Consider the following 26,724-nt stretch of genomic DNA (forward strand, 5'->3'; position numbering starts at 1 on the left):
CTGGCAACTACTGTTACGTTTCTTCTCTCCACCCTCGTTTCCTTTGGACTTTTCACTTCCCTTCTTTGTTTACTGTGCTCATGCTTCGTTGCCTGCATTCATGCGGAATAAATGATTCATGTCCAGAATTCTTAGCTCATACGAAATAAGTTTTATGCAGTAAGCATATTGACCGGATCTCATTGGTCCTTCGTAACGTGCCGTGTGCAGCCCCTCTCAGCCTGCTGCTTTCAGGTTAGGTGCATATTGGAATAATTTCTGGGAGTCGTAATTTGTAGTGTGAATGTTTAACCAGTCTTTATCTGGCTGTTGATTAAATAATCTTTTGTGGTCAGAACGCTTGAGTTCAGAGAGGGTCATACTTGGAAGGTCGCCCTCTGATTATGCCTAAAGATGTTTTTATAGTCTACCAGTGATAGGCAGAACCTAGCAGGGATGCAAATGTATGAATTTATTGTATTGATTTCAAGGCTGAAATTCTGCATTAACTATATAGCTTTCTGCTTGGGTGCTGTAAATTCACTTTCAGCTACCTGCGCTCCCATCCTGCCACATCTATTGTGAACCTAACCTTTTGCCAACATGCATAGTCAAAATGAAAGAAGCATAATCTTGAAGCTGGTGGGTTATTTCAGTCCTGCTGGTTTGTGGTTCACTAATGGAAAAGTCGCAGACTTATGATCGGAAGGACTGCCGTTGGCGCCTCAGTGATGGATGGGCTTGCTGCAGCTCAGAGTACTCTTCAGGCAAAGGAAGTACACTCACTGCCTGTGTCGTGTGCAGCGCATCGTGCGGTCCGCTGGCGGACATAGACGGCTCCCTCTTCCCATTTCCCTCTTTAGTTCCTGTTTACCCGTCTCTGTTTTCTCCTTTTTGATGGTTTGTTACTGCCAAGGTTTCATTCAAGATAACTTCGTATTGTTCACTTAGCGTTCCATGAGCAGTGTGGGCAGCATCACCTCACACTAGCCTGAGTGAATGTTTGCTCCTTGGTCCATCCTCAGTATACTAGGGACGTGGGCAGAAGAAATAGTGTGTGTGTGTGTGTGTGTGTGTGTGTGTGTGTGTGTGAGAGAGAGAGAGAGAGAGAGAGAGAGAGAGAGAGAGAGAGAGAGAGAGAGAGAGAGAGAGGGTGGGGGCTTCTGTTCCATCCCCGGCTCAGCTACTGACGAGTTGTCTAACTTGGAAATTCATGAACTCTCTCTGGGATAGGGTCTGCTTATTTTTTAAATGAAGTAGTTAGACAAGGTATATTTGAGTCTGTTCCATATTTAACATTTTCTGTGCTTCTATGCATAATAAAACATTCAGCTGGCCAGGTACAATAATGTATGGAGGCTGAGACAGGAGGATCAGGAATTCAAGGTTTGCCAAGGACATAGCAAACCCCTCCCAAACACCCACAAACAAACATCCATTTTAATAGTAGAAGGCAGCAGGTCTTCTTGGAATTGCTTCACGTGCAAAGGTAGTAAGAAGATTTCCTGTCTTCCAGGATAATGGCTTTGTGCACATTCACACCCCGGTCATCACGTCCAACGATTGCGAGGGTGCTGGAGAGCTTTTCCAAGTGGAGGTAAGTTGTCTCCCTCTATCGCTGACTGACACTGTTCTCTAAGGATTTGCTTGAAATTTAATAACGCGTTTGTGGACTGAAGACCATGGCTGGCGCCTGAAGTTGTCGATAGTAATCCTTGAAAAACATTCACACTGCTCTGATCACTTCCGTTTCCCGCTCATCCAGCCCCATGATTCCGCTGTAACTAGAAGGGATAAATTTTAATTTAGCATTCTGTTTACTTTTTCATGGGGCATATATGTCAGTGAAATCAGAAGGAAGACTTTGGAGGAGGAGGGAACTAGCAGGGCTGGGGGGTGGCAGGGAAGAGAAGGGCTGTAAATAGGAACAAAGTATAATAATATGGATCTATGAAATGTCACGGTCACACCCATTTCTGTGTGTGCTAATCAGAAAATTAATGGTTAAACAAAATAGAAAAGTGTGCATGTAAAAAAACAGATTCATAAAGTAGATCTTTCATAGGAAATGATGCACTCCCTGAGGTGCTTCGCTGCCTCTCGATCTATGTTTTACTTTTGAGTGTATCTCCCTGGCACACCCCTACCCTCTCCTCCCTGCTCCCCGTGTCCCTTTTGCTCCGTTGCACAGTTCTGCTTTCCAGTCATAGACACACGATTTTATGCATCTGTATAAAATCTGGAAACCAATAACGAGAGCAAATGTTTGTCTTTCTTAGGTAGACTTAACGTGATAGCTCTGCTTGCATCCATTTTTCTGCATCTTTGTTCTTTATGGCTTAAAAAAAAAATTTCCCTCCTGTAGGCTGGGAAATTAGCACACTTGGCAGAGTGCTCGCCAGAGCCTCAGTTGGGTTCGGTTCCCCGCGTCTCAATCAGGGTGTGGTGCTGTAACTTCCAGCACTCGGGAGGTGGAAGCGGTGGATCAGAAGTCTAGGTGACCTTCAGCTGTATGGCAAGTTCAGTACTAGCCTGGGTTACATAAAATCTGCCTTAAAAAAGAACTTGCACTGGGCATATATGCCACGTTTGATGGTGAGTGCTTTAGTGGTTTTGCTACTTGGCTGTTGAGAGTAATGTTCAATAAACACCAGTGTGCAGCCATTTCTCCGAGGCTGACTTGAGGTTTTTCAGGTAAATACCTAGGAATGATATATTTAGGCTATGTGGTAGATTCGGTTTTGATGTTTTTGAGGAACTCTTGTAGGGATTTCCTTCGTGGCCAGACTAGTTCACACTGTCAACAGCAGGGTGTGAAGGTTCTCTTTTGTCCCCATCCTTGACAGCATGGCTTGTTGCTTCTTAGGGAATGCCATTGTGACGGGGGAGGTGGAATCTCAGTGTAGTTTTAATTACTAGACTAGCCAGGATGAACTTGGGTTTCATGTGCTTATTGGCCATTTTTGCTTCACCTTTTCAGAACTGTCTTGTCTGTTCATCTCATTAGACCTCTTATTGATTGGTGCAGTGGGTTTGATTGAGGATGCCCTCTCCCCTACCCCCAATCCCTCCCCGCCCCCCTCCCCGCTCATAAATTTGAGTTCTTGGTTAGGAGGGAATGGCACTATTTGAAGGATCCGGAAATACGGCCTTGTTACAGGGAGTGTGTCACTGGAACTGGGCTTTGAAGTTTCCGGGGTCCGAGCCATAACAGACAAACCTCTGAAGATATAAGCCAGCCCCAATTAAATGCTTTCTTTTATAAGAGTTGCCATGGTCATGGTGTCTCTTCACAGCTGGAACACTGACTAAGACAGTTGGGTTGATTCTTGTTATGTTGCTGTTGCTGTTGTTTAGTTCCTTGTGTATTCTCAGTATTAATCTTCTCCCATTCCAAGGCATTATCTTAACACAGTTGAAGCTTTTGCTGTACAGAAGCTTTCTAATTTCATGAGCTCTCCCTTGCCAGATGTTAGCATAATTTCCTGAGCTACTAGAAAGTCCTGGCCTATGCCTGTATCTTGAAGTGTTTTCTGTACTTATTTCTCTTAATAGTTTCAGACTTTCAGCCTTACGTTAGGGTCTCCTGTCCATTTGGAGTAGATTTTTATCCTGGGTATTCAGGTCCTTTCTTCTGCATGTGGATATCCAATGTTCCTAGTGCCATATGTCAAAGAAGCTGCATTTTTTTCAGTGGTTAATTTTGTTGGCCGTCTCTGTTAAAAAGCAAATGGTAGTAGTTGTGAAGGTTTATATCTGAGTCCTCTATTTTATTCCATTGATCTGTGTATCTATCCTTTGCCAGTTCTATGCTGATATTATTAGTTAATACCATGGCTCTAAAACATAGCTTTAAATCACGTAAGGTGAGTGATTCTTGTAACAGCATTCATGTGTGTAGAGGTACACTGTGTACATAGTTGTGTGGGAGTATTCAGATGAACATTCAGGTTCACATGTGTGCATGTGGAGGCCAGAGGTCAGCATCAGGTCTCTTCTTCCATCTCTTTCTCTCTGATTTTTTTCAGACAAGGTCTCTTACTAAGCCTGGAGCTCATCAGTTTGACTAGGCTTCCAGGTGGCCAGTGAGTTCCAGGAATCCACCTGCCGGCCAGCGCCCTAACAGCGCTGAGGGTGCAGATGTGTGCACTGCCCCTCGCTTGTATGTAGGTTCTGGATACCCAGACTCAGACCCCCATACTGCACACCAGACACATCAGCAACCAGCCGTCTTTCTGGATACCCAGGCTCAGACCCCAATACTGCTCACCAGACACATCGGCAACCAGCCGTCTTTCTCTCTGTTCAGGGTTGCTTGGCTGTCTGGCATCTTTTGTGCTTCCTTATGAATCTCAAGAGTATTTTTAAACTATTTCAGTAGAATGGTATTGGGATTTTTAGGAGAATTTCACTAATTCTATAGATTGATTTTGGTAAAATAGCCATTTTCATACTGTTACTTCTTCCAATCAATGAATGTGGGATTCTTTCTACCTTCTTGTGTGTAAGTTTTCATTGTTATCTTTAATTTCCTTAGGTTTATTCCAAGGGTTTTTGTTTGTTTTTACTTCTTAAGGCAATTGTGAACAACATTGCTTCCCTGATTTAGTTTTCAATATTTGTCATTGATATATATATACATATATATATATATACATATACATATATGTGTGTGTGTAGATGGATGGATAGATAGATAGATAGATAGATAGATAGATAGATAGATAGATAGATATGAAGGCTTCAGGTTTCTGTATCTTAGTTTTGTAGCCTGCCACTTGGCTGAGAGTGTTTACCATATCCAAGAGTTGTCTGGTGGTCGTTAGGATCTCTGTGGTGATTAAAATGAGAAATGTCCCCAAATGTCCCTTTAGGCCCAGGCCTTTGAGCACTTCCTCCCCCCCAGAGGGCGGGGCTCTCTGGAGAAGTAGGGGAGGTGAGGCCCTGCTGGAGGAGTATGTCACTGGGGTCGGACTTTGGGAGACAGAGCCTTGCCCAACGTCCAGCTCCTTTTCTCTGTGCTGTGGGAAAAGATGTGATCTCTCACTTCCTCCTCAGGCTGTCGTGCTTTCTCCTCACAGTGGGTTCTCGGCCCTCTGCAATCATCAGCCGAATAAACTCTCTCTTTCTCCCGTAAATCCTTTTTCTTTTTTGTCACAACGGTGTTTTATTCCAGCAATGAAAGTAACTAATACAGTTCTGATGTATAGAATCATGTAGAATCATGTCATCTGCAAATAAGGATACTCTGACCTCATCCTATTTATATCCTCTTTTGCTTTTTTTTCCCTCTTGTCTCATTGTTCTTTTTAAGATGTGAAGATCTTTAGTTTATTTTTGAAAGGTTTATTTTTATCTCACATGTATGAGTGTTGCCTTCATGTATGTTGTGTACCTCCTGCATGCCTGATACCTGTGAGAGCCAAGCAAGAGCTTCAGATACCGGAACTGGACTCACAGATCCATGTGAGCTCTCGTGTAGGTGCTGTTAGCTAAACCTGCCTTCTCTGCAAGAGCCGTGAGTGCTCTTAACCTCTGGGCTCCCTCTCTCCAGTGTGCCACACCCTGTGAGCCTGCCCACACTGCAGGTAGAAATCATGATACATTATCAGAACAGGCCATCCACTTGGATGACTAAAGCAGGAGCATTGTGCTTTTCGGGCATAGCAAGACCCGGCCCCACAATACAGTGAAGTGAAATCCTCACCCAGCTTCTCTTAGATGCAGGCAGTTGGGAGCCATGCATTTGCCAGCTTAGCTGTCACACATGATGACTTAGCAGTGGACGGACATGGAGAATTGTGTGTCATTGCATCACGTGTGTGTTCCTGGTGTTTATTTACTGACTTTTTTATGCCCAAAAGATGCTTTATTGTACGTTTGTTTGATTCTGCCAGCTGACAAGATCTGTGTTTTCTGACTCCTAGCAGTGCTTCCTCTTTAACGTTATCAGAGAGGTCACTGTAAGACACCATCTTTACCTGTTGACGTCATTATTAAAAATAAGAATCAAATGTTTTCCTTCATACAAAAGGTGAAGAAATCTTGATGATAATTAGCTTTCTTGTTTGTTGTTGTTGATTTGTCTGTTTGTTTGTTTGTTTGTTTTTGAGACAGGGTTTCTCTGTGTAGCTCTGGCCATACTCCCTATGAGTTCCCTATGAAGACCAAGCTGGCCTCGAACTCACCACCTGCCCCTGCCTCTTGAGTGCTGGGATTAAAGGCATGTGCCACCACCACCCAGCTATAATTAGTTTTTGAAAAAAGCAAAATAAAAATGACTTGAGAGTCAAGGGATGTATGGTGTTTCTGTAATGCCAGTACTTGGAAAAAAAAAAGACTTGCTGAACATTTGAAATGGAAGTGTTAGCATCTGTATGTATGAATTCAAAGAAAGCAGCAAATAAAAAAGACAACAGTTGATTTTTAAAAAATGGTCTTCTAGTTGTTCTTCTCCTTTTCTTAGTATTCTGAATGTGAACTGAAAAAAAATATGCACCTTAAATACACATCATAATCCCTTAATCTAAACCACTTAACGTTTCCAAGGTGCGGATTAAAAGAACTGGTACAAATAAGAAGGGAACTTTTAGAGGAACTCAGACAAGTTGAAAGCTGTTTTGAACTTTAGTGGCACATTTGGAGATAACTGATTACGTCATGTGCCTTCTGACCTGTAAATAACCCAAGAAAGGCAGGTCACCAGATGAGTCCGACTAAGAAGAGGAAAATATATCTCTAACGCCGAACAAGTGAGAAGTGTTCTGTGATCATGTATGTTATTTCAGGACCAGACACGGGAACTGTACATAGTGGAATCAGCCCTGACTGTCGAGTCCCCCAAAGACATGCTCTCGAGCTGACTGCTGCTGTAGGCCCGCAGTCCGTCCGGCAGGCCGGGTTTCGCCGGTCTGTCTACTTGTGCCGTGTCTCACTCGGTGCCTCCATTACGTGCAGAAGTTCAGCCACTAAGGCGTAACCTGCAGACCCCGTTGTCTGGAAGAAGAACCCCAGCCCACCTTGTAGCATCTGTCCTTCCAGGGTTCATTGTCAGTCTCTTGCTTCTTCAAGCTCATGGTGCGAATCTTGGCGTCTACTTTTAAAAGGGAGTGGACTTTGGTATTTAAATTCTTGCCTATTTTAATGAGTACCCTTTATACCCCGGCTCCCACTGCCCTTGGCAATATTGAAAGATTCCTAAGCATTTAAAGATAATAATACATAGTACATACTGGTTTGAGGACAGCATTGAGTCACCTTGAGAAATCAAAGTAAGAATATGTACCCCAGTCCTCGTGGAGAAGTCGTGCCCGCTCCGCTGTCTTAGTTTCTTTCCGTCGTCTCTGTTGCCTGTACGAACGTTTTAAGACTGCATACTTGTTAAGATTTGGGGACAGTTACATACATATGTAAAAAGCCAGTTCAAGGCATTCATTTGCTATTCAGCACACATTGGATGCCATCTGTGTTCAAGATGCTGTGCTAAATATCGCAGAGGAGCTGATGATGCAGTTGAGGTTCTGGCCCGTGCACTGGTACGTTGGCAGGAAGCGATGAAGGAAGGAGCATGCTTTTTTATTCATCCTTGGTATTTATTTTATACTATTTGTTTGTGTCTTTTTCCTGTTTGGTCCCAGCTGAATTCAAAACCGTATTTGATCTTCACAATGCTGGAGCATCCGGGGATGGTCCCCAGTTTAGGATGAATCTGTTTGGAATGTTTCAGCTGCAAAAAGTGATAAGCGTTCAACCAAAATGTAACTTTGGTTTTGCCTTGCTGGGAATTAAACCTAAATCCCTGAACATGCTAAACAGAAGCACTCTACCAGTGAACCCTCAGCCCAGAAATCGTATTTCATCTTTTTCTGGGCTAATAGCGTGTGACAGGAATGTTTCTTGTGCTGCTAGGGCAGTAACGAACGAGCCACAGCTACCAGTCAGCCCCATGCTCCTCGGGGTACACCAGCACTTCAGTGTGGTATGCTGCTAGGCCATAACTTTCAAGTGTTTTTCAGTATTTAATATTTTCAGTTGATGAGGGACTTATCAGGATGCAGTCCCACCGTAACTCCAGAAGCATCTGTGGTTTGTCTCTGAAAAGATAAAAGAGATTAAGGTATGAATTTGGGGCTGTGGCATACTAAAAGTGGATCAGAGAATGAGGTGAAACTGTGGTGTTTCTACAGTTGAGGTCACAGTGTTACCGGCTGTGGGTGATAGGGAATCTCAGGCAAAGTTAGGCCAGTGTTGATTGAGAGGATAGAAGAAGCTCCAGGGTCCAAAGAGAGGGCCCAGCAGTTAAGAGTCTTTAGGCGTCTTGCAGAAGACCCAGGTTCAGCTCCAGCACCCACATGGTAGCCCACAACTGCCCGTAACTCCAGCTCCCGTTTCTGGCCTTTGTGGTTGTCTGCATGCAGGTGGCGTGTGTACGTTTCAGACACACATAAATGAAAATAAATCTTAAGGAAGTTCTTAGATGACCGTGTGACTCAGCTGCCTCAGGAAGGCATTCCGGGGAAAGGTACAGGGCGAGAAGACTTAGAGAAGTGAACTGAGTAGGGTTTTGACTCCAAGTAATTACTAAGGATAGTGAGTGGCTTTTCCCACATGTATTGAATATTTGTATATAGAAGAATTTTAAATACATTTTAAAATTGCATTTGTTTGTCATTTGGTAGTCAGTTGAGTTGTAGGGGTTCTTTTACATATTGTAGAGATGTCCCGCCCCAGCAGCAGGAAGACAGACCTACTGTACCTTCAGGGGTACAGCCTGAATATGCGCACAGGATACAGACTTGGCACTTGCTAACTTGGGCAGGGCTGTCTTTGGTTGTCTCTTCGCCCGACCACAGGCTCATTGCTTTATTATTTTAACCAAGTCGTGGGCTATAAATTTATAAATTGCATCTCAAAGTAATTCAGTCAAATTCAGGCTCCTATATGAGGATCTTTCTCATGGCCAGCATGTAAATTTGTTCTGACCTTCTGGGGGACTGTTCCCAGCCAGCTTCCCCATCTTCCCAGCAGGCTACCAGATCTGCCATTTAGCCTTATCCTCAGTGAATCTGCCAGTCTCCGGTTGCCTCTTGCTGCAATCACCACCCTTGCGAAGGAAGGGAGCACGCTTCTGCGTGAACTTTCCCTTAGACTTGCGCAGCAGCGCCTTTGGGGACAGATCTGGACTGGTGCTATCTGACCTGCTTCTCTGCAGAGACAAGATCTTGGAGCTGGGCGGGGCTCTAGTGCCAGAGGCAGAAACGAAGATGACCCTGAATAGCTTCCTCGTTTAGACAGGGAGTCCTGTGGGGAACAGCAGCTCCAGGTGTCCTGGGTTTGCCTCACCTGGCCTGGAGTCCACAGTGCACCTGGGTGGAACCTACAGGGCAAACAGTCTAACGTCAGTGGTTCTCAAAGTGTGGACTGGACCACAGGGTCTCAGATCAGATATTTACATTATGATTTATAATGGTAGCAAAATTATAATTATAAAGTAGCAATTAAATAATTTTATGGTTGGGGGTCATCACAACATGAGGAACTGTATTAAAGGGTCTCAGCATTAGGAAGGTTAGAACCTCCAGTCTAGATAGAGTTTCTGCCATTCTAAGCTGTGAAGAGAGGTGAACGGGCATGATCTCTAATATAAACACTATAGGCTCCTCGGTTCATACTAATATTTTGGTAAATTGTTTTTAAAGAGATCTTTCTTTGTTTGCTACACATTCTTGGAACTGTTTCCAAAGAAACCTTAATGGTTGCTTTATTATTTCTTTTAATATTTACCAGTTTTACTGAGGAGTGGATTGAAAGAGTTTCCCACAATCATTCAAGAAGTAAGGGACAGACTTTACCTTAGGACAGATCTAGGAAGAAAGACCCACAATAAAGTTTACTCCACACGTAAACTTTGCTCTCCTGTATTTGAAATGTGATCCTACACCTGTGTGTAGTTACTTTAATCTCGTTCTGACCAGAGCACAAAGAAACATTTTTTTTTTTAATGTGTAATTTTAAGGCACAGTTTCGTGCATCCCTCCCGGCTGCTGTCTGTTCCAGAATATTATCACACCGCCTTAGCACATTGGAGTTACCCTTTACTGGTGGAGTTTCACCATTACCGGTAGAATATGCTAGTACAGAGTATGCCAGTGTTCCGTGAAGACTGCTGTATTCTCGTTTGTTGTTAACAAGTGAATGGAGCTGCAGTGCTGTATTAGTTGCCTTTGCGTCGCTGTTGGAAGATACGCTGGCAGAAGGCACCTCAAAGAAGAAAGGGTTTGCTTTAGCTTCCATTTCCAGAGTAATGACATGTGGAAAAGACATATATCTTGCATTATGATCGATAATTTGCCATTATTTATTTCTGAAGTACATTCGGCACTGCCCTGCTTAGTGTGAAATGCAGCGTGACCATCCATGGCTTCAGCCTGCGCTTCCTTGTTTGCCACTCTGTTGGGTTTCCAACCTGGGACAAACGCTGAGGTTCTGGCCGCTGGCCACCAGGCTCTCTCCCTGCATCCCTCAGTCCCTGCTCTCGGGCTGAACTGGCCTTCCCTATGGAATCCAGCCATTTGGTTACCTGGTCTTTCTCATTCATCTACCCTTTACCCTCCTTGCCTCTTGGTCTGGCTCTCCTGTCTCTGCCCCCCCCCCCCCATGGCTCAGGGTCCTGTCCACTGGGCTCTCCCAGATGTCCCTGCCTCTGGCTGTGCTCTCCCGCACATCTGTCCCTGCCTCTGGCTGTCTCTCCCGCACATCTGTAACATAATAAATTTTCTCCTCCACACACCTAGGAACAGTCATGTCCTTTCCTTTTTGTTTCCATTCACATTGTTTCCCCCTTTAAAAAAAAAAAAAGCAGCTTTTTAAATCCCCACTCTCTAACCTTAAGGGTGACTGATCCCCACTATCTAACCTTAAGGGTGACAGGCCCTTATTTCTTTTATTCTTGTTCTTTCTCAGATGCTCAGCAGGAAAGCTGAGAGTTTGCAAACAGGGGAACGCACAACTTCCTTTCCTACACCACAAACAGCTGCTAGGATGGACCCTTTCTCAGAGCTGGGCACGGTGTGCTGGGATGCAGATAGACCCTCACTTAAAGGAAGATTATGTTTTCTTTAGAAGTTCGGTGTGTACCGCAATACACATCTGTAGCAACTGAAAAGCATGCAGCGACACTGGACGCGCTGGGAGTGGGTAGGTAGCGGCAGGTCCTGTTAATTCATGCCCTACAGAGTGCCATGAAGCGTGTGCTGCTCCTGGTTCCCGGGATTTCATTTTTATTTCTGCAGTGCACTCTGAGGACTTGTTAGGACAATTTCCGTAGCAGTTCTAGCAGCCAGTGAGTGTTCAAGACAAGGCTTGAAGGGAAATGTACGTTCCCCATTACCAAACTGCAAACCCCTCAAGGCTGGAGAGCAAAGTTTGTCCTTTTGTTTTATGTGATCGGAATGCTATACTGTGGTGCCGGGGAGATGACTTAGTTGGTAAGTCGCTCGCTGCACAGGCATAAAGGCTTGAGTTCAGATCCTCAGCACCCATGTAAAAACGGAGTGTGGCAGTGTACCTGTAACCCGAATGCAGGCGGTAATAGAGGCAGGGAGATCCTGAGAGCTTCCTGGGCTTCCAGCTTACCAAGCAGTGAGCTGCAGTACAGTGAGATACCTGTCTCAAAAAGTAAGGTGGGGAGGTGACTGAGGAAGACACAGTGTCAACCTCTGACCTGCACACGTGCACAGCACATACACACAGAGACACATCAGTGCACCACACAGGTGGAGATGGGGGAGAAGTCTATACTTTGGAATGTGTTTCAATACCATACCATACTTTGATTTCAGCTCTGTGGAAGAACAAGCCATCTAGGACAACTTGTAGAGTACTGGTACTAATCATCGTACTGGAGCCCGAGAACCTGGATTCTAGTACTGATCGTACCCAAAATTGGTTGTGTGCAGCCTTTGACCTAAACGCTTAATGTTCCTGTTTTTAAAATATTGATGGCTAAGTCATATCTAGCTCAGGTCTTTTGATTCTTTTATTATATCTATATCATCAAGATTTAGCTTCCTCAGAAGCCCTCAGTTGAAATTAAGATGCGCGCGCAAACACACACACACACACACACACGCACGCACGCACGCACGCACGCACGGGTGTGGAGCATGCAGATGGGTAGTGGTTTTCCATTTCCAGTGCTAGCTCACTGCGCTAGCTCTCATGTGCTGGCTCTCTGCGCTCTCTCTCTCCCCGCCGCATAGCTTACATGGAGACAGCTGATTTGTGTGGGTTTTTCTATTTCATTCCCTTGAGACTGAAACCACTCAGCTATATTTGCTCTTCTGTGAGAACAGATAACTGAGTTCAAAATATTTGTTTCATATTTTCTTGGAAATCCTTAAAGAAGCAGAGGACTTTAAACCTTGATTTTTTTTTTTTAAAAAAAAAAGGAAACAGAACACTGATTGTATGCATTTTAAAATGTTTGGTTATTCTTGGTTTTCTGTCTCTTTGTACATTATTTTTTAACTTCTAGTGGCAGAATAACCTCATGAAGTTTTTTTGTTTTTCCTGTTATATGTGATAAAGGCTAAGTTAAACCGTATTGCTCCAATAACTTTTATATGACTGGGAAAGATTGATCAGATCACTGAATAGCATGGGAAGGACTTTTAAAAAATCATTTGTTGTGTTAGTTTCATGTATTTTTGCCCAAAGATCTTGTGCAAATAAAATCTTACACTGGCACGCAGTCTATAAACTAGATTAAAAAGTAGTAGATATTAATTAGGTGGCTGGTGCCTGAATCGCGTGGTTGCTCATTCCTGTGGATAAAAGATATAATCCTGGAATATTGTGGAGAAAGTTTCCCTCATAAAATACTATGACTTTAGCCGGGCCGTGGTGGCACACGCCTTTAATCCCAGCACCCAGGAGGCAGAGGCAGGCGGATCTCTGTGAGTTCAAAGCCAGCCTGGTCTACAGAAGTGAGTTCCAGGACAGGCTACAAAGCTACAGAAACCCTTTCTCAAAAAACAAAAAACAAAAACAAACAAATAAGATATTTGACTTTGATATGGGGCTAACTGTTCCTACAGATTGGTAATTTTTTATTCTAGGAAACACTATCAAAGTCCAGTAGGACGGTCTTGAGGCATCTCCTATGACAGTGCCCACTTCTGGATCTGTCCTGAAAGACCTGCCTGAGGCTCTTCTTGAGCCGGTCTTTCCTGAAATTCACCCATGACTTGCCTGGTATCTTTGGTTTCTTATTGTTCGGGTTTTTGTTTTTATCAGATTTCCATATAAGACAATCTATCATGAATGTTCCCCCCCACTAACGAAGGTCTTTCATGGTTGCGCTCCATGTTTCCAGGTGTGTGTGTCTCTGGGGGTGGGCTTTGAGGTTTCAGAAACACACAGCATTTCTGAGTTAGCTCGTTCACTGGCAGGCTTGCCTGTGCCTCCCCTCCCCCACCTGGTGTTCCAGGCTATTCCTTCTGCCGTGCTCCCTGAAAAGATGGTCATGGGCTCTAAGCCACTAAAACAGCGAGCCTTCTTCTGTAAGCTACTTGGTCGTGGTATCTTAGCACGAGAATAGAAAGGTAAATAAGACAAGTCTCTTGTAGTTCAGGCTCTCTGAACTTCCTTAGCTGGGGTTATAGACGTGAGCTACCATGCCCAGCCTGTTACCGTCTCAGGGGACTACCATTGCCCACAAAGTCCTTTGTTGACTAAAATGTAATTGTGAGGTGCGTGGCTTAGTTGAAACAGCCAAACAAGTCTTTTTAGATGGTCTTCTTTTACTTTAGAAGTGGGTTGAAGTTCGTACTATCTGGGACTGATTACTGAATAGCGTTCTGTTCTCTGAGTGTACGGCGGTTTATTCACCTGCTTTTTAAAATTTTATTTATTTTTTGTTTCTCAAGACAGGGTTTCTCTGTTCCTTTGGAGCCTGTCCTGGAACTAGCTCTGTAGCCCAGACTCTCCTTGAACTCACAGAGATCCTCCTGCCTCCGCCTCCCTAGTGCTGGGATTAAAGGCGTGAGCCACCACCACCCAGCTTTATTCACCTTCTGGAAGTTGCTGCCCAGTTTTGGCAGCTATGAATAATGCTGCTGTAAACATCCCTATACAATTTTCTTTTCAATATGGACATAAGTTTTCAGCTCTTTCGGATAAATACTAAGGGACACAGACAGTCACTGGTTCATGGTGTATGTTTGTTTTGTAAGAAACTAGGTGTGTTACAAACGCAGTAGCTGTACCGTTTTGCCTGCCCATCAGTAGTCACCGAGCGTCTGCCGTTTCCCGTCTTCTCCATTCAGTGCTGTCAGTGCTCTGGATTTTGACCTTTGCTCTAGGTACGCGATGATCTCGATGGGCTTTTCAGGGTGCGTGACAGGCATCCTGCCGTGACTCACTTTCTGTGGATCACACGCCTCATCCACTCCCACCCTGGGCTAGGAAAATGAGCCGCAGTCTGTGACCCAGAATTCCTTAGTCTACCTGCAGAAGCCAGAGCCTGGGGAGAGGTTTAAGTTCCTTGGAGACAACACCACTGGGTGACTCAGTAAGGATTTCGTCTGTATCCAGACACACTCACTTTCAAAAAATGCTACTGAAGGGTCTTTGTTTGGTTTTGTTTTTTACGTTTATCTATCTGCCTGCCTGCCTGCCTGCCTGCCTGCCTGCCTGTCTGTCTGTCTGTTATGTGTGTGCTTGTGCTCACAGGAGTCACTTTTCCTTTCACCATGTGGGTTCCAGGAATTGAGCTCAGATTGCCACGCTTAGCAGCAAGTGTGTTCATTTATATGTAGAGCCATCTCTCTGCACCCCCCACCCCAGCCCTAAATTGAAAATTCTGTATTACGTACCTTTTGCTTGGTTGAGTTAACCCATAAAATTAAAAAAAAAAGAAAAAGAAAAAAAAAGGCTTCCTTGGGGACCTTGTCTCTGTCTCACCAACGTGTCCAGCATCTGGTGCCTAGCACACCTGTAACAATGCTCCTTCAGTAGAACCCTGAATTGACGTGGGACCTGGTCCTGTGCGAAAGTTCCCGCAATTGAGGTGATACACAAGTCCAGTCTGCAATGAATGGCAAAGACATGAAGAAAATCTCCAGAAGAAATGCAGTAATTAAAAATGCCTGAGTAACTAAACATTAAGACAAAGTATACAATTCTCCAATCAGATTAATATGGAGGGGGCTAGGAGATGACTCAGGCGCTGAGAGCTCTTTAAGCTCTTGCAAAGGACCGAGGTTCAGTTCCCAACGCTCCATAACAGCTCCCCACCATCCATTACTCCAGTTCTAGGGGCTCAGTCGCTTATCTGGCCTCCAAGAGCACCAGGCACACACACAGTGCATATATACGCATGCAGGGGACCCAGGGTAGAACTAAAATCTACTGGTCTAAAAAAAGAAGTACAAACAAGGTAGCAATAAAATGACTCCTAATGATGTTCTGCTCTGCTCATAGGTCAGTCAGTGCCTTGCTCAGTCATCATCATCAGAGGAACTTCCTCCTGCAGCTCATGGACACACAGACAGAGACCCACGGTCAGGAAGTCCACACAGACACCTATGCCCTTGGAACAATCAATTCTGATTAGGTCTTCATCAAATCCCTCTCCTCAGCTCAGGGAACCCTGAAGAAGAGGAGACAGACAGAGTATATAGAGAAGGGATGGGGACACCAGGAGAACAGGGCCCTTGCAGTCAACACAGGCAAAGCGCATGTGAACTCACAGAGACTGAGGCTGCGTGCGTAAGGCCTGCATAGGTCTGCACCAGTTCCTGTAGCATGACAAGGATTCTCAGCCTGTGGGGTGCAACCCCTGCGGGGGTCAGATGGCCTTTTCACGGAGTTACATATCACATATTTACATTAGGATCCATAACAGTAGCAAAATTACAGTTATGAAGTAGTAACAAAAATTAATTTTACAGTTGGGGGTCACTACAGCATGAGGAACTGTATTAAAGGGTTGCACTGTATTACGGCTTCCAGTTTAGTGTTTTTATAGGATCCCCGAGCGTGTGAATGAGGGGGTCTCTGTTTCCTGTGCCTTCTCTTGTTTTTTCCTTCTGTTTATTTTGTCCAATTCCAATATGTTAGTTTGTGTTTTATCTTATTCTATTTCTTAATTGTTATTTTCCCTTAGAACCCTGTTTGTTTTCTAGTGAGAGACAGAAAGGGAGCTGATCCAGGTGGCTGAGGAGGTGGTGAGGGACTGGGAGGAGTAGAGGGAGGGGAAACTGTAATCAGGATGTATTACATGAGGAAAAAATCTAGTTTCAATAAAAGGGAAAAGATAAATATTTAGAAGGTAGTTAGATAACGTGCATTTGGTAGAACAAGTCGTGGGTTCCCTGCTCCGTCTGTGAACTCCCCAGCCATGGACTTTTGACTAGGTTTACAATACAGGCACGAATTCCCCGATTTGGAACAGGCATCAAATCAGAAAATATTTGACTGTTTCCAGTTTGAACATATCAGGGGGTGGAAGGATACATATACATAGCCCCAAATGGATCTATGTGAAAATTCCCCACAGTGCGCATCCTGAGCTTTGTTGTGTGAGTTGTTTTGTTGAAGTGCTAATGATCAAACCGGTCTTTGCACTTTTGTGTGTGTGTGTGTGTGTGTGTGTGTGTGTGTGTGTCACTCAATTTTCACCTGTACTTGATACAACTTTTTAATAATATATTTTAACTTGATATAATTTTGTTATTTTTAGCAATCTGATGTTTGTCAAGTTTTCTTAGCATGCCTTATTTGTAATTTGCTTTTTTAAATTTCTTGATCAGTTTGAGAACCTCGTCACATCTATCAGCCATTTCACCGTGCTTTTTCTGTGAATCTACTTTCCTGTTTAGGGAGCAGGTTATTTTCTTTCTTGTTTTCTTGGCAGGAGAGAGACTTTATTCTGCCCATTAATCACTTACTAATTTTAAAGATTTGCTTTTATTTTTCATTAATGTGTGTGTGCGTAGATCTGTGTAAATATAGGCCATGTATGCATCTGATGCCCACGGAGGCCAGAAGAAGGCATGGGATCCCTGGAAGCGGAAGTTACCGATGTCTGATGTTGGTTCTGGGACCAAGTGCAAGTCCTTTCTATCTTAACCACTAAGCCATCTCTCTACCACTAGCACTGACTGATTTCCTGTGCTGCAAATACTGTTTCTTCATCCAGCGTCCCTCATTAGCTTTGTCAGTCTTTGATTTATTAAATAAAATTCTTTAACTTTGGTGTTCTCAGACTCATCTATCAGTATGCCAGCTACTAGTAATGGAATTGTTTAGAATTATAAATTTAAGATTGCAATCCTAAGCCTTAAATTCATAACCCTGGGGGGGGTAGTTTTTGAACTTGTGAGATTCAGAATTACTGTTTTGTTTTTTGGGTTTTTTTTTTTCACCCTTGCGGCCAGACTTCGCTTTATTTCCCAGGTCCCCTAAATTCATAGATACACAGTGTCCTCTCACCTCAGCCTTGGGGTAGCTGGAAACCGATGTGCACTGCCCCACCTTGTGAATGATTGCAATGGTCCATTCTCTGTGTGTGCTTATAGAATTAGTTCTTCATGTTGTGGTGAACCCCCAACCACAAAATTATTTTGGTTGCTACTTTACAACTGTAATTTTGCTATTGTTATGAATCATATCTGTTCCTGTGTTTTCCTATGGTTTTAGGCAACCCCTGTGAAAGGGTTGCCGTGTTTTGAAATTACTTGGTGAGTGCCTTTGCTGTCAGCGTGGCTGCACAGGTGTGCTGCGTTAGGTACATGCAGTCCTTGCACAGGCTTAACTGCAATGCTGTTTTCAGCTGTGGATCATGTGTGGTTGGAAAAAGCAACCAAGACGCATAATTGCTTTTCGTGGCTTGTGTTTTTTATTTACAGCCTTCAAGCAAAATGAAGGTGCCCGAGGAGAATTTCTTCAATGTTCCTGCTTTCTTAACGGTCTCAGGACAGCTTCACCTAGAAGTGATGTCAGGGTACAGAATTTTCTTTTGTTTTTTTTCTTGTGTATGCTGGTTGTGATTGGGGGCCAAAGGAAACAGTGTGCTCCAACCTAAAAGCTGAAATTATTCTATCATTAGTGTAACAAAAGTAGATTTAATGGACAGTTTGAAAAATGTCCAAGAGAGGAGCTAGAGATGGCTCAGCAGTTAAGAGTACTTGTCGTCCTGAAGAGGGCGTGGGTTTGGTCCCAGCACCCACGTGGTGGCTCCCAGCTGCGTGCTGACTTCCAGGGGATCAGACAGTACATGTACACACATGCAGGCAAAGCATGTACATATAAAATAAATCTAAAAAGAAAACGTGTACGTATAAACTAAATATAAAAAGGAAAGGGGAAAGGAAATGGTCAAATGCTTTCCAAGTAACATCACATTTATCTAGACTTCTGTTTTTAATAAGAAGTTTAATGGTAAAATGCAAAGTTGTAATTTTTTTGTATTCCTTATTATTCTTGCTTAAATCCTAATCGTGTAATCTAAATTTCAATATGAATGACCATGCTCACAGTTTATGCCTAAATTAGATACTAGCTCATTTCACTTGGAGGAAAAACAAACAAACAAACAAACCCCAAAAACGTAGGCTGGACAGTGGTGGTGCACGCCTTTAATCTCAGCTCTCTGGAGGCAGAGGCAGGAGGATCTCCGTGAGTGTGAGGCCAGCCTGGTTTACAGAGTAAGTTCCAGGACAGGTTCCAGAGCTACACAGAGAAACCCTGTCTCAAAAAACAATGTAGGAACCAGTTTTGCTCAGTATTTGTTTGTGCATTCCTGCGTGCCCGTGTCCAGAAGAGGGCATTGGGTCCCATAGAACTGAAGCTGCAGGCAATCGTGAGCTGCCCCTGGGAACTGAGCTTAGGTCCTCTGTAAGGGCAGCAAGCACTCCTACCCACTGAGCCCTCTCTCCCAACCACCAGCAGGTAATTTTTAAAAAGGAAGTTAACATATGGGACTGTGAATATACTAGCAAGAGTTTTATGTTAAATTGAGTAAATTTCTATGACTGTCAGACCTCTGGAAAGTCTGTGTATACCTTTGGGCCCAACTTCTCCCTTTTCTTAAGGAGAAGATTGGACAACAGGCTCTTTAGAGTTCTTCCTTAGTCTCCTGTCTGTGATTCTGTAACTTCTTTCTATCTTTTCTTTTTGTGTGTGTGTGTGGGAGGGGGGTGGATGGTGGGAGGTAAGACAGGGTTTCTCTGTGTATCTCTGTCCTGAAACTCACTAGGTAGACCAGGCTGGCCTTGAATTTAAAGACCCACCCACCTTCCCTCCCAAGTGCTGGGATTAAAGGCGTGCACCACCACCACCCAGCCATAGATAGTTTTAACAACTGGCCAATTAAGAATTCTGCATTATGGCCGGGCAGTGGTGGCGCACGCCTTTAATCCCAGCACTCGGGAGGCAGAGGCAGGCGGATCTCTGTGAGTTCGAGACCAGCCTGGTCTACAAGAGCTAGTTCCAGGACAGGCTCCAAAGCCACAGAGAAACCCTGTCTCGAAAAACCAAAAAAAAAAAAAAAAAAGAATTCTGTATTATTACAGACTACTTGGTGTCCTACAGACCAATAGACCAATAAGCCCTAACTGCTGCTGTTATCTCATAACTGAAAGAAATTATTTGTTTCTGTAGAGGACAAAATGTACAAATTGGTATGTAATTCAACATATTCCAGGATATTTCTTTTGCAGTAAAGAAATAATACAAGGGCCTTCTCCTTGGTGTAACCTTTGTACTGGTCCTTATTCCCGTATTGCATTGAAAAGATGTTACTTTTTAAATGCTGTTTACCTATTAGCCTATATCTAAGGGATAGGTAAGCTTTATAAATAGCCTTCTGGACGAGGCACATGCCTGTAACCAGGTTAAGAATGAGGAGAAAGGAACAGTAGTTCAACATCAGCCTCAAACCCACATGTGTATGGGATGTGTTTACCAGGCATTTATTTCTGTATTATAAGACCGTGTGGTAAACATGCCTCTTTCTCAGTACGGTGGCCTATAAAATACAGTGTGCAATGAAACTTGATGAGGATTAATTGGTGAAATACTAGGTCTTTAATTTGTAATCCATGTATCTAATAATGTCATGCAAATGTTGCTAGTTTAATATGCATCGTTCTGGGACTATTAATATGCAATACATCATGTTTCGTGATTTACTCTGATAAGAAATGTTTAGTGCTCTTTCTCTTAACTTTGGATTTTGCTTAGTTTTATTTAAACAATTGACCATTAAAGGCATGAATGTGGTTAAATTTAGAAGCTAACATTTTCCAAAGAAGCTCTGTGAGTCTGATGGGTTTATGATTCTGTTTTCCAGGCTCCTCATGTTTTAAATAGATGCTCTGCTTTGGCTTGTTTTCTGGGTGTACAGACAGGTGGCTACGGTTCTCACCTCCGCCCTTGCTGCTCCCCAGATCTCCCATTTCCAGGGTGCGCTTGTCAAAATGAAGGGCACCAAGTTAGTGAGTGACTGTTTGGCCGAGTGCAGGCTCTCTGTGGTTTGACTGCTTTCCCTAGAATACCTTCTTCTTCCAGGGTCCAGCTCAAGATACCTGAAACACAGTTGTCTTCTTCCCAAGTCTCCCAGTCTTTGTCCGTGTGGCCTGCAGAATGTAACCTGATCTCAGTTCCTCTCCAGATGAGATCTGGTTCGTGTGGTTTTTCTGAGAGAATAGCACAGAGGTGAAGGCTGCTCTCGTTACATCGCTGAGGGAGTCTGTGTCGTCTGCCTGGGGACGCTGACTACACTGTTATCTAGGGTAGTGGGGGTCAGATCTCCCCACTGAGAATGTGCATGCTCCCCTTTCTCTGCTCCGTTCTTTATAAGGGAATCGCTAAGTCACCCTCACCTGGGTGGGGACTCTGGGTGTAGGAAACGAGATTAACTGAACCTCCTGAAATTCTGTATGGAAGGTTTGTTCACTTTGTTTAGTCTGTCATTTTGACATCAGAATGGACTGGGGTACATCTGTCTTATAGTTTGAGTTCCTGGATATCATTTTATCTACTTAATCACTTAAACCACTTTAGGTAGTTAAAGTAATTAAGTAATTACAGAAAACTCGGTACAGATCGAGTCTCCTGTGCGTTTTCTGGGTCTCGTGTCCTGTAAGTACTTTCATGTCGTCTGTTAGTACAGGACGTGTTAGGTGGTTTCCTTTTGTTGTTATGTTTGTTCACCATTTTTATTCTTGTCCCTCCCTCTGATGAATCTACACTGGACGCCATTATCACGTAAAGCGTGTAGTAAACACAAGAGTCACGCATAGATTCTTAGAGCTGTACATTTTGACCCCTGTGCCCACCATTACCGTGTAGAGAAGAGCTGCCCTGCTATGAACGCTCTCCTGTCAGTCTGCGCTGTGTTTCCATGGTTTCTGACTGCATGGGCGGAGTCACACCATAGGGAGCATGGCCGGAGGAGTGTGCACTGAGGTGCCTCTGTGCCTTTACCTCACTCCTTTTTAATGTTGATCTGTTGTTCCTGTGTAGTAGTGTTTACCGGTTCACCCAGGGAAGGGCATCTCTGTATTGTTTCCAAGACCACACGCGTTTCCCAGGCTTTCTTCCCACAGTCACACGCTTGAAATACATGTGTTGAACGGCAACTTTTATATTTTTATTACTGTGTGTGTGTCTGTGGAGAGAGAGAGAAAGAGGGAGGGAGGAAGGGAGGGAGGGAGGGAGGGAGGGAGGGACTGACGGACGGTCAAAAAGCCACTCTGTGCAGTCGTTTCTCTCCTCCCAACTTTCTGTGGGTCCTAAAGATTGAGCTCGGTTAACCAGGTTCGTGCAGCCAGCACCTTCACCTTTTCAACAGTCTTACAGGCATTTTTTATTTCTTTCCTTTAGCCTTTCTTCTTTTAAGATTTTTTTAAAAATAGTGTCTAATATCTTCATAATCAAAGAAAAATCTGTTTCCGTTTTGACGGGGAAATCAGCTCGGACATTGCCCCCATTTCATTCAGCTTTGATGAGTCTGTGACGGACTTGAGCCGTCCTCCGGTCGTTTCATCAGGTCTTACAGTGAGCTCCTAAGCTGTGCTCTACCCCCGTGGTGAGACGGATGGGCCCCCTTGTAACTGAGTGTGGACCTGTCTTCCCATCCGCTCACTGGACTTCCTTGGTCTTCATCCACATCATATTTTCCTTAACTTTATTAACTTACACAAGGTTAGTCGACTCAGTGTTTATTGAAAGCTGTGTGGTAAGTACAGGATCCTAGGTTCATGGTGCAGGGATATACAGATATTTATTAGGTTCATGGCTGCAGAGATATACAGATATTTATTACTCCATAAACGCTTTTGAGCAAGATGTGCATTAAATAATGAGTCATAAGTATGGTAGCCATTATTTTAAAAGATTGTTCTAAGCACAAGAGCAGCTGCCAAAGGAATTTCACCTTGCCTGGGTTAAATTTAGAGGTAATGTTATCTCCGTGTTTACATGAAGATACATCTTAAAATGGCACCCATATTTAATGGTTATGACTTTTGTATTTGATATAATGCTTCACGTTTGTATTCTTTTTTTTTTTTTTTGGTTTTTCGAGACAGGGTTTCCCTGTAGTTTCTAGAGCCTGTCCTGGAACTAGCTCTTGTAGACCAGGCTGGCCTTGAACTCAGAGATCCGCCTGCCTCTGCCTCCCGAGTGCTGGGATTAAAGGCGTGCGCCACCACCGCCCAGCTACGTTTGTATTCTTGAAACCACAAAAGTCCAGTTATTGTAGAGCATTTATAGTATATAATCTTTAGTTTTCTGTACCTGTTTCTCCACGTGGCTCTGGAGTATCTTCTGTTGTGATGGATGTGTTATTGGATGAATTATTTTGGCAGAATCATTAAAAGCTAGAAAACGGTGTAGCTTCTCTGTCTATTCCTTTATCAACTTCCAGATACTTAGAATCTATTGTTAAACTTCATATGAAGAAGTTATAGCATTGTGTCCTGTCTCTCGGAGAATTGCTAGGATAATGAAGGCTGGGGTAGACTAACCAAGTAGTTGAAGTAGGGAAGACAGAGGAGGGGTGTTTTATAGGTGTTAAAAATCGGCTTCATGGGCTGCTGTCAGGTCACTGTGTGCAGATAATTAAATTATATATTTTTAAGAACAACTTTCTTGACATAACTCAACATACACGATTCATCCCTATAGGCTAGGGAAATGGCTCAGTCATTGAAGTATTTGCCATACAAGCACAAAGACATGGAGCTTACTGTTCACAAAACGCAATACCTGTCGGTGTCGTCTAGAAGCAGCTACTGAGGTTAACTAGGGAGACATCAAATTAATCCTTAGTAACTCGGCCCGTGTGGACAGTGATTAGATCTATAAAAAGCAAAGCAAATACTGTTACGTCTTTCAATTACTGTATGATCTCGTCCCAATTGCTCAGGGAGCTTTAATTACTTCTTTAGGAGGAAGAAAGCCTGTGTGTGTGTGTGTGTGTGTGTGTGTGTGTGTGTGTGTTGTGTATCTGGTGAATGTAAGCTAGATTGGGAACAGAGAGCTTTTACCATCTTGAAGTGTTTTTCCTCACTAGTTTCGCTCTGAAAATAACAGTGGCTCTCCGTGTATTCAGCCATGGGTCAGTATTCACCGAAGCAGTAGGTAACTGTTGGACACCAAGGAGGATATTGAGTATGGAGAGGCACTGGGCCTGTCAATCAAATAAATGGTCCTGTTAGCTGAAGTAAATGCAGTCAGAGAGAGTTAAGTTGGAATTCTGTCATCTTTACATACTTACGGTGTAAGCTCAACGTCGGCCTCCACTTTATAAAACAGATTATAATAGCTATCTTTTAGAGCCGTTCTGAAAATCAGTTGGGTACCATGCAAAGCCAAACACTTGCCACAGCGTAGGTCCTGACTTGTTGGGTGCTCTGTGGCTGGCAGCATTGGCAGTTGGGACCTCGCTGGCAGACAGATGAAGTAGTGTGACCGGGCACAATCGGCTGACAGGTCATTTTCAAGTTGTTTTCCAGCAGAGTAGACTGGAGTTCCCAGGAAGCAAGAGAGTTGGCACAGAGAGTGGGTCTGCCTGATTTCACGGCTCTCAAGACAGGTCCGGTAAAACCAGACCGGGGCCTGGAATGAAGGACTGGATCAAAGCGTAGAACTCAGAGTCACTGAAGCCTGAAGACCACATCAGAACTAAGACAGGAAATCGAGAGCAGTTGAGACAATCCAGTGTGCTAATGCGGTGCTCAGTATGTTGACCGTAGGAGCGTATATTCCGGATTCTTGTTTTTTTTCCTTCAAACAGGATCATTTCTGTGCCCATCTGGAATTTCCCAGGCATGCCTGACATGCCTTTTATTTCTATAACTGAAGCACAATCAGATGTTAATAATTAGAACTTATTTATTATTTATTTATCAATAAAGCCATTCTTGTACAATCGGTTTTATTGAAGTATATTTCCTATATAACAAAATTAGTCTTAAAATCATTTTAATAAATTTTATAAATATATAAACTTTTATAGTTGCTACCATAATCAAGATATAGGTTTGTTTCTGTCCACTCTGAAAGTCCTCTTCTTCCCTCTGAAGTCACCTTTCCCCCTACCACTGATCTGCTGTTTGTCACCATAGATCAGACCTTTTTCTAGAATTTCACGTAAGTGGAATTATGCAGTATTTACTCTTTATCAGGATTCTTTTACCCTATATAATTTGAGATTTTTTTTTTGGCTTAATATTGTTTGCCGGAAGGATATAGTGTTACTCCTGTCTTCCTTAGGGTTTCTGTTGTAGTGAGAACACACCATGACCAAAACAAGTTGGGAAGGGAAGGGTTTGTCTTATCTCATATCACTGCTACCATCTAAGGGAGTCTGGGCAGGAACACAAGCAGGAACCTTGACGCAGGGACTTAAAGAGAAGCCACAGGAAACAGCACACTAATCACCCCGCATAGCTTGCTCGGCCAGCTTTCTTAGACCACCCAGGATCACCCACCTCGGGTGGCACCACCACCACCGCAGTGCAGGGACCCTTCCACACCAGTCATTCCCCAGGAAATGCCTTCCAGAGTGCTACAGGCCAGGCTTACGGCGGCGTCTGGTCACTCCAGACGTGTCTAGGTGGGGCCAAGCTGTTAACAGACTCCACGGTTGTCTTTGCAGTTTATGTGTGTATGGTAAACTAATAACAAAATTCACCATCTTAACCAAAATACTTTGGCAGTGTTACACATCCATCCCCACATGCCACAAGTGTACCGAATGTACCATTTGTTTGAGGAGGTAGCACATACACACATTAAACATTTTTAAACACACACACGTCTTGGTGTAAGTGTGTGTGTGTGTGTGTGTGTGTGTATGTATGTGGCATGTGTGTGTGATAAGTGGAACTCATAGGCCCCCTTGCAGAAGTCATAATATCCCTTGAAAATTTCATAATTTATCTAATGACATAATTGGGAAGTGGTGGAGATAAAGGTAAGGTTGGATTGGAAGTAGCAGGGCTCAGAGCAGGGGTCTTCTAGGAGGCTTTCTTGCCCTTGGCCCCTTCCTGTCCATCTCTCTGGTTTCGGGCTGCCGTGTGGACAAATCTGTGGGATATTATGACATGGAGAGTGGACAGTCTTGTTCCTGATTTCAGTGGCATCGTTTTGAGTTTCTCTCCATTTAGTTTGATGTTGGCTTTTGGCTTGCTGTATATTGCCTTTATTATGTTTAGGTATGTTCCTTGTATCCCTGCTCTCTCCAAGACCTTTATCATGAATGGGTGTTGGATTTTGTTGAAGACGTTTTCAGCATCTAATGTGATGATCATGTGTTGGTTTGTTTTCAGTTTGTTTTTATGGTGGATTACGTTGATAGATTTTTGTATGTTGAGCCATCCCTGCATCTCTGGGATGAAGCTGATTTGATCATGGTGGATGATGTTTCTGATGTGTTCTTGGATTTGGTTTGCCAGTATTTTATTGAGTATTTTTGCATCAATGTTAATGAGGGAGATTGGTCTGTAATTCTCTTTTGTTGTTGTTGTTGTTGTTGTGTGTATTTGTGTGGTTTGGGTGTGGGGTGACTGTAGCCTTGTGAAAAGAGGTTGTTGTTGTGTGTATTTGTGTGGTTTGGGTGTGGGGTGACTGTAGCCTCGTGAAAAGAGTTCAGCAGTGATCGACCAAGCTGAGAAGGCTCAGTCAGCCCCCACTGTTGGCCACATTCAGAGAGATGGGTTTGGTCGCATGATCCATCAGTCCCATTCCAACTGGAGTTGGTGATCTCCCATTAGTTCTGTCCCACCGTCTCCATGAGTGAACGCACCCCTCACGTTCCATCACCTTCCTGGACCTGAGGGGAGTTGGGAGGACCTTGGTCTTAACATAGAGTAGGGAACCCTGATGGCTCCTTGGCCTGGAGAGGGAGGGAAGGGAGGTATGGGTGGAGGGGAGGGGAGGGAAGGGGGAGGAGGAGGGGAGGGAAGGGAGAGGAGGAAGGGAGGAGATGGAAATTTAAAAAAGAAATTAATATTTTTTTATTAAAAAAATGAAGCATAAATAAACAAAAAAAAAGAGTTCAGCAGTGTCCCTTCTGTTTCTGTTGTGTGGAACAATTTGAGGAGTGTTGGTGTTAGCTCTTTTTTGAAATTCTGGTAGAATTCTGCACTTTGGGGGGGGGGGGGGTTGGGAGACATTTTTTAAATGACTGCTTCTATTTCCTTAAGGGTAATAGGTCTATTTAAATTATTT

At 43.7% G+C, this 26,724-nt stretch overlaps 1 protein-coding gene across 2 annotated transcripts in view; it reads left to right on the forward strand.

Moving 5' to 3' along the window:
* Nucleotides 1-26,724, forward strand: part of Nars2 (asparaginyl-tRNA synthetase 2, mitochondrial) — a 77,477-nt gene that overhangs the window by 12,938 nt on the left and 37,815 nt on the right. For both annotated transcript variants that reach the window (XM_038314257.1, XM_038314258.1), the window contains exons 5-6: nt 1,496-1,576; nt 17,892-17,986. In XM_038314257.1, the coding sequence (XP_038170185.1) occupies nt 1,496-1,576; nt 17,892-17,986 (176 nt within the window). The remainder of the gene's footprint in view (nt 1-1,495; nt 1,577-17,891; nt 17,987-26,724) is intronic.

This window comes from Arvicola amphibius, chromosome 12, assembly GCF_903992535.2.
Source record: "Arvicola amphibius chromosome 12, mArvAmp1.2, whole genome shotgun sequence".
NCBI lineage: Eukaryota > Metazoa > Chordata > Mammalia > Rodentia > Cricetidae > Arvicola > Arvicola amphibius.